This window comes from Leiobunum rupestre, chromosome 2 (genome assembly GCF_980474605.1).
Source record: "Leiobunum rupestre chromosome 2, qqLeiRupe1.1.hap1, whole genome shotgun sequence".
Taxonomy (NCBI): Eukaryota; Metazoa; Arthropoda; class Arachnida; order Opiliones; family Sclerosomatidae; genus Leiobunum; species Leiobunum rupestre.
This window is the reverse complement of record NC_143385.1, coordinates 6,221,333-6,229,310: the sequence shown is the minus strand read 5'-3', so window position 1 is coordinate 6,229,310 and position 7,978 is coordinate 6,221,333. Positions and strand designations below refer to the sequence as shown.

Genomic DNA, 7,978 nt, shown 5'->3' with positions numbered 1-7,978 from the left:
TTGTATGTAGAACCATAGGTTTCGGGGGGGGGGCTGTGCCCTCCCCTGGCTACGCCACTGATTTCATCCACCCTAGAATCTAAGGTCAAATAGAAGAATTAATTAGCAGTAGATCCATCTTCTATCAGGGTGAAAGTTTCCTACTGGCGGAGGCGTAGCCAGAATTTGGCTATGGAGGGGGAACACAATTGAAAAGAATAATTATTAATTAAGTAAAATATTTGTTCATACAACCATGCATGTCCCCCCCCCACTTGGATTACGCCACTGCCTATACTCGACTTCTGTTGTTAACTATACTTTTCTGTAATCTAGAGTATTTATCTATTCACTTTGGCTAATTAACGAAAATTATTTATAAACCCGAGATGAAACCATAAGTAGCATATTGCATAAGTAAGACGCTTTCGTTTTCAGTTGATGCTAGTTATTTACGGATGGTTTGTCTCACCGATCACATTATAAATCTTTTATGTGGCAAAATACTAAAAACGGCTCCTAACTGTTTGTAGTCTTTGAAACTGCCAGTTAACAATGCACGGAACTAATTTTAATTGTATTCCAATTTACATAAACATGGCAGTGGTCAGCACTATAGTAAGCGTCGGCTCAATGATGTAAGTAACGGTCCCACGGAACAATAAGCAGCCGTTCGATAGATTTAAAGAAATTACAATGGGACACAAAACCAGTTTCAGGGGTGGGCTAAGGACATTTGTTCCGCAACTGCCTGTGATAATGGATAAACGTATTTGAATTTACAAAAGATCAGTATCGATGTAGAGCAAGTAACGAGAAACCTATAGCTATGCATAAAAATAATAAAGCTGCCGTACGGGTTATTCTTAATTAATGTGTACATCACAAACGTCAATGAAACCCGAGAACTATAAGAGTTGTCACTCCAGCGGCTCAAAAATGTCACCCATCTAATACGATAAAAACATATGGGGTCAATAGATGGGTTTACTTACGTTCATGGGGAAAGATTACTTTATAGGAGTAAACGAAATAGTCACAATTTAACATAATGAACACTTGGCTCACTAGATGGCGGTAGTCGCGAGTGGCGACTTTCAAAAATTATCTGGCAGTCAGATACTTTAGCGCTTTTCCGTTGCACCTTGCTGTATGTGTTTTGTCACATAATAGAATTTCGTAAATTGTTAAATTTTTGCGCTTTTAATTGGAGGTAGATATTAATTGGGTTAGTAAAATGCATGGGTGATGTTTAAAAACATCTGTATTATCAGTCAAATTGGTTTTAGACGATAGTGTCTCAGAATTAAATTCCGAAGCTTAAGCCTTTGCATTCTGTGTTATATACAATGGGAAGATTTTGGGTAGTACTTAATTGTAAAGAAAGAGGCGAAGATAAAAATGTAAATAGCTAATTATAGAATAAATTTATTGTAAATGGAGTAATATTTAATGCTTTTTACTCTTTTAAGGTGTCATACCACAGAGTTCCAATGTCAATACAAAATAACCCTCTACGAACATTGTGGCTGAAAAGAATAAGGCGGCGAGACTACTTATACAAACCGAAAAGGAATATTCATGTTTGCTCTAAACATTTTAAAGAGTCTGATTTCCTCGTTTCACATGCCAATGGCCAAAGGCATTTGAAAAAGGGGGCAGTACCAACTCAATTCTCCTGGACAACGAACGAGCCTATAACAAACACTGTTAATAGTGAATTGATAAATAATGACACTAATCTATCCCATAATGTAAAAGTTCAAATTGTTCAAGGTGTAACAGTTTCTAATGCCAAGAGACAATTTCTAATGTTGAACAGGACTTAATAGTCAACGAAGAGCCAGAAGAATTGCAAAATGTTTCCAACATTACGGATAGAATAGTTTCAAATGCAGATAATGAGCTACAAAATATGCGTAACAGGTTACGTAACAGTTTTATTCCAAATACTATTAGCTTGAAAAATTCTGATGTCAACATGCGCCATGCCGATAAATTTGAAGAAATGCGCAAAAAAGTAGAACTCTTAGAAGTGTCTCTAGAAAAAGCCAACGAAAAAGTGAGAGTGCAAACTTTCAAGCTTAAAAAAGCTGAACAGCTTTAAAAAGAAGAAAAAATTTAAAAAAAATTGAAACCAAGTCTAGAAAATATTAAAGACGATGATGATGCTATAACATTTTATATCGGTCTTCCCAACTACAAGAGCGTTATGGCTTTATTTGAATTTCTAGATCCTGGTGAAAATGGTGAAAACATTATTTATTGGAGAAGTGGGAAGTTCAATGATGGAATCCACTCAACTCCGGTAACAACTTCAACTATGGCTTTAAAACCTCTGGATCAATTTTTTATGGTACTCATGCGATTAAGACTAGGGCTATTTGTTGAAGACCTTGCGGAGAGGTTTCGTATCTCTAAAAGTATGGTCAATAACATGTGTAACACTTTGGTTAACTACATGTACCTTCAGCTAGGTCAAATTAGTGTATGGTCAACGCGCGAACAAATTGATCAAACCATGCCAGAATAATTTAAAACAACTTATCCAACTAGGCGTGTTATAATCGACGCATCAGAAATTAGGTGTGAAACACCTTCCTCTTTAGTATTACAATCGGAAACATACTCCAATTATAAATCAACAAATACGTACAAAGGGCTGATTGGAATTAGTCCAAATGGTTATGTCACATTTGTGTCTGCCCTGTATACAGGCTCTATATCTGACAAAGAAATAACAAGGTGGTTTTTTACAGTTTGATTTTGACAAGGGAGACAGCGTAATGGCTGATAAAGGCTTCTTAATCCATGATATGTTAAGTCAAATTGATGTAAAACTGAACATTCCACCATTTCTCAAAGACAAGGAACAATTTTCAAAAGAAGAATTGGAGGAAACTCAAAAGATAACGGCGGTGAGAATTCACGTAGAGCGTCGAATTCAGCGTATCAAAGGATGGCATATTTATGACAGACCCATACCAATTAGTTTATCACCAGTAATAAATCAGCTGTGGACGGTAACTGCGATATTATCAAATTTCCGGAAAACAATCATCAAAAAGTGTTGTAAAGCGTTCTTCGTAGGTAATTGAATAAAGACTGGTTTACTAGAATATATAAGATGATGATTTATTTACATAGGAAGTTTTATACAGAAACATGACTCGTTGATAACCGGGAGATCGAGTGACCCCTAAAGTTATGCCGTTGCCTTTTATATCGAAATAGAAGAGAGATAAATAATATCTTACAAAGGTCACTACTAGAATTATGTTTGATTACGTATTTACATCTACAACAATACCTTTCCTTTTATAAACATATCAACAAGACTACGAATTAATTAATTTCTGAGCTAATCTTGAGGATCGTCTGACAGGTTCGCTTGGTTTGGAAAGACATTGTTTTTGGTCAGTAGAGGTTGACGTGATGGCTTGAGGTGCCGAATTCTGCGTTTGATTGTTTGTGAACTCAGGTTTCTCCTGAATGCTAGCCGTCTGAATGGTTGAAGGTGTAGAGCCGGTGCCATTGCGATGCATCGTGCTGGGTGGCGCTGCGGTGGCCGTTGACGTCTGCATTGTTAGCTTCTTTTTGCACGGCAGCCATAGCTGTGATTGTAAGGTAGATGTAGATGGTCCGATTTCATTTGCAGCGGAGCGTTGTCGTTGACGAATTTGGTCTTTATGTCGCTTTACGGTCGAACCGTCGGTAGTCTGTATGACATACATGACTTTCCCAATGTTTTTGGTGATCGTACCCTCCAACCACTTTGGTCCTTTGCCAAAATTCCTTGCAAAAACCAAGTCATTAACTTGAAATAAGTTTTCCTTACGTTCGTTGAGAGTGACTTCCGTTTCTGGAACTTGTTGCTTTGGATGGAAAACGTCGAGTCTTGTTCGTATAACTCTTCCCAGCATTCGCTCTGCTGGTGATTGTCCAGTTGATGTTGGAGTGCATCGATGGTTTATCAGAAACCTTGAGATCCTGGTCTCGAGGGATCCAGATTTTAATTCTTTTAGACCGGCGTCAACTATGGTCGTCAGCATCGATGTTCCACCACAGATCTTCTTTAAAGTGCTTTCGACTGTTCGAACGTTTCGCTCCGCAATACCATTTGATTCAGGATCATATGGCGGTGAAAATAGGTGTTTGACTCCATTTTTATTGAGGATCGTCCGAAATTCTTCGCTACTGAAACACGTTGCGTTGTCTGAGACTAGAGTCTGTGGTAGACCAAATCTGGCGAACATCTGTCTAAGCGAAGAAATAACAGCGGCTGACGAGGTAGTATTCTTGATTTCGACTTCCAACCACCTTGAATAAGAGTCAACAACTATGAGTAAATACCTTCCTTCCAGAGGCCCGGCAAAGTCCAAATGAATTCTGGACCATGGAGTGGTGGATTCTGGCCAGGGAGAATAGTCTTTACGGGGCATGGGTGCCGTAGTCTGGCAAATCTGGCATTGACGAACTAGCTCTTCCATCTGAGAGTCCAGGTTTGGCCACCAGACCTTCGATCTTGCCAACGCCTTCATCTGACTCATTCCTTGGTGTGTGCTGTGGAATTCCTTTAAGATCTGCTTTTGGAATTCCTCAGGAACGATGACTCGATTGTTCCAAAGCAAAACTCCTTTGCAAGAGGTAATTTCGTCCTTCCGTCTGAAGTATGGTATGGTATTTGCGGAATATCTCTTAACATCGGTAGTCGGCCATCCATCTTTTGTAAAGGTAAAGACTTTCTGAAGAGTAGAATCCTGTTGAGTTTCTTGTTGGATCATTTGCAGAGTTACGTTGAACGAAGTTTCCATCGAAGAGATACTGAAGACGTGTTCTTCAGGCTCTGGCGGTATAAATTCTGTAGTTTTCACAGGCAACCTGCTTAGAGCGTCGGCGTTACAATTAAGCTTGCCTTTCTTGTAGCAGATTTTATACTGGTAAGATGATAGCGTTAACGCCCATCTCTGAATTCTGGAAGCCGCCATGGCTGGAATGGATCTGTTCTCTGAAAACAGTGTTATTAAAGGTTTGTGATCAGTTAACAACATGAATTGTCGCCCAAGTAGATACTTTCGGAACTTGGTGACTCCAAACACGATGGCGAGGGCTTCGCGCTCTATCTGTGGATAGTTTTTCTCGGCCTTCGTAAGAGTTCTGGATACGAATGAGATAGGTTGCTCATTGCCGTTCTTGTCTTCATGTGACAGGACCGCGCCAATGCCGTAGGGTGAAGCGTCACATGCCAAAGTCACTGGTTTTTTCTGATAATAGTGAACTAGCATGTTCGAATTTTTTAATAACATTTTGGCTTCACGGAATGCCCTTTGTTGTTCTTCCTGCCACTCCCAAGGTGTTTTCTTCTGCATTAGGCGGTATAACCCGGCCACCTGAATTAAAGGCTTCAAAAGTCGCTTGACGACTTAGGGCTAAGGTGGTGCCTTGGGTATTAGCCTAGCTGATTATTATTATTATTATTATTATTAAGGTAGTTGAATTATTTGGAAGGAATCGTCCGTAGTAGTTCAAAAGTCCGATAAACGATCGCAGCTGGTCCAGGCTCTCTGGTTCTGGAGCATCATCGATGGCTTTCATCTTGTCGTCGAGTGGATGAATTCCTTTACCATCAATTCGGTATCCAAGGTATTCGAGTGATTCTTTTAAGAACTGACACTTTTCTTTACCCAACTTCAGTCCAGCTTGACGCAGGGCTGAAAGTACTTGATCCAGACGTTGTAAATGCTCGATTTGATTTTTACCTCCTATGAGTAGATCGTCCTGAAACGATGCCGTGCAATCGATCCCCTTTATGACCATCTCGATGTGCCTTTGGAAAATCGCGGACGCAGAGGATACTCCATAAGGTAGTCTGTTCGGCTTGTAGAGGCCCTTGTGAGTATTGATCACTACAAGTTTTTTAGATTCTTCGTCAAGCTCGAGTTGTGCATATGCTTCCTTCAGATCAATTTTGGAAAAGTAACAGCATCCTGCTAGGTTGGCGAAGATGTCTTCTGTTTTCGGTAGAGGGTACTGTTCAACGTCAATAGCCAAGTTCGCCGTGATTGAGTAATCCCCACAAAGTCTTATACCTCCATTTGGTTATAGGGCGGTGACGATGGGTGCAGCGTAATCAGAGTATGGTATACGTGTGATAATTCCAGCATCTTCCAGTCGCTTAAGTTCGTGGTCGACCTTGTTTTTAAATGAGTATGGAACAGGTCTCGCTTTGCAAAAACGTGGTACGGCGTCTTTCTTAACAGCCAGGTGGACCTTGACGTTTTTCAGTAATCCAATTCCCGAAGAGAAGAGTTCCAGATTCTTGTCCAGGATGGCTTCCAGTGACTCATTTATCGGTTGGATATGATCAATGGACAAAGTGTAGCGATCATTAGCTTGTTCCATGAGGTTTAGCTTTGAAAAAATCCATTGACGGCCACACAGCGTCGGCCCTTGTCCTTCATAGACAATTAGAGGAAGAATTAGTTTATTATTTTTAAATTGTACAGTTACTTGCGCTTGTCCTAATATCTTGACTTGGTGACCCGAAAATGAAGTTAATCGTTGCTGGAATGAATTTAGAGTGTCGACATTTCCGATCTTTGAGAACGTTGTTACTGGCATCAACGTATACGCCGACCCAGTATATAGTTCCATACTTGTTGCTTCCCCATTGATGGTGCAATGAACAAAGATCGGTTGTGTGCTTTCACGTTCTCCACTCTTGACATGGAACAACGTGTATTCCGCTTGGCTACCTGGATCGGGAACGACACTGTGGACATTGCTGGTTCTGGACTGCGAAGATTTGTCCGACTGAAAACTTATCGCTTTTTTCTTGCAGGCTTCAGCGATGTGACCTGTTTTCTTGCAAAAATAACATTCAGTCTTTTTGAATTTGCAGTCCTCCGCTTTGTGGTCCTTTGAATTGCAACGATAGCACTTGGTTATGGTGCTGCTTCCGTTAGGTTGTTTCTGTGGCTTGGGCTGTTTTGACCCTCCCGTACGCTTACGAAAATTAATTCTATTAACAGAATTGGTACAAGATCATTGCTGACCTTTCATGTCCGTAGCGTTTTTCGCTGCGGTTTCCATTGACTGTGCTATTGACATGGCCATCTTTAGAGTTAGCGTGTCTTCAGCAAGAAGTCTCTTCTGGGTCGCTTCGCATTTGATACCGCAGACTAGTCTATCACGCAACATTCTCTCCAGCGCAGCATTGAAATTGCAATGTTCGGACATCTTCCTACGTTCGGCTATGTAAGTCGCTACTGTCTCACCAGGCTTCTGATTCCTTTTATGGAACCGGTAGGTCTCCATGATTTCAGATGGTGTAGGGCTTAGATGAGCCGTTAAAACAGCCACTAGTTCTGCATAGGTCTTGTCCGTTGGCTTCAATGGTTTTAAAAGATTTGTTAGTAAACCGTAAGTTTGTTTTCCAATTACCGTTAGGAATGTTGGTCGCTTTACTTCATCTTGAACACCATTCGCCAGGAAATACTGTTCAAGTCTATCTGCATACTGAGGCCAGGACTCAGTTGATTCATCAAAGTTCTCAATACTTCCAAACGTTGCCATGATCCTCGGAGGTGTGTCCTCGATGGTTGAAGAATTTTCCATGGAAGTTGAACCCAATGTACAGTTAATCCCGCTTCGTGGGACTAGAAGAAAGTCGATGCGAAAGTTATCTTCCAGCTCCGTTCCGTCACCATTTGTTGTAAAGCGTTCTTCGTAGGTAATTGAATAAAGACTGGTTTACTAAAATATATAAGATGATGATTTATTTATTTACATATGAAGTTTTATACAGAAACATGACTCGTTGATAACCGGGAGATCGAGTGACCCCTAAAGTTATGCCGTTGCCTTTTATATCGAAATAGAAGGGAGATAAATAATATCTTACAAAGGTCACTACTAGAATTATGTTTGATTAAGTATTTACATCTACGTACAAAGGGCTGATTGGAATTAGTCCAAATGGTTATGTCACATTTGTGTC

At 40.3% G+C, this 7,978-nt stretch overlaps 1 protein-coding gene and 1 pseudogene across 1 annotated transcript; one reads left to right on the top strand and one right to left on the bottom strand.

Moving 5' to 3' along the window:
* Positions 1-2,440: 2,440 nt before the first annotated feature.
* LOC149955601 (uncharacterized) lies at positions 2,441-3,182 on the top strand (annotated as a pseudogene).
* A 2,896-nt stretch (positions 3,183-6,078) lies between these two features.
* Positions 6,079-7,596, bottom strand: Arc1 (Activity-regulated cytoskeleton associated protein 1). Its single transcript, XM_090166707.1, has 2 exons — positions 7,035-7,596; positions 6,079-6,974 (listed from the first exon to the last, which is right to left on the bottom strand). The coding sequence occupies exons 1-2, from the start codon at positions 7,594-7,596 to the stop codon at positions 6,079-6,081; spliced, it is 1,458 nt and encodes a 485-aa protein (XP_090022833.1).
* Positions 7,597-7,978: the final 382 nt, after the last annotated feature.

Excerpts from the sequence above, each read along its gene's own strand:
- Arc1 (XM_090166707.1), bottom strand. The coding sequence starts at position 7,596 with ATGGAAAATTCTTCAACCATCGAGGACACACCTCCGAGGATCATGGCA. Across the intron at positions 6,975-7,034 it reads AAACGCTACGGACATGAAAG|GGTCAAAACAGCCCAAGCCA; the intron begins GTCAGCAATGAT and ends AGCGTACGGGAG.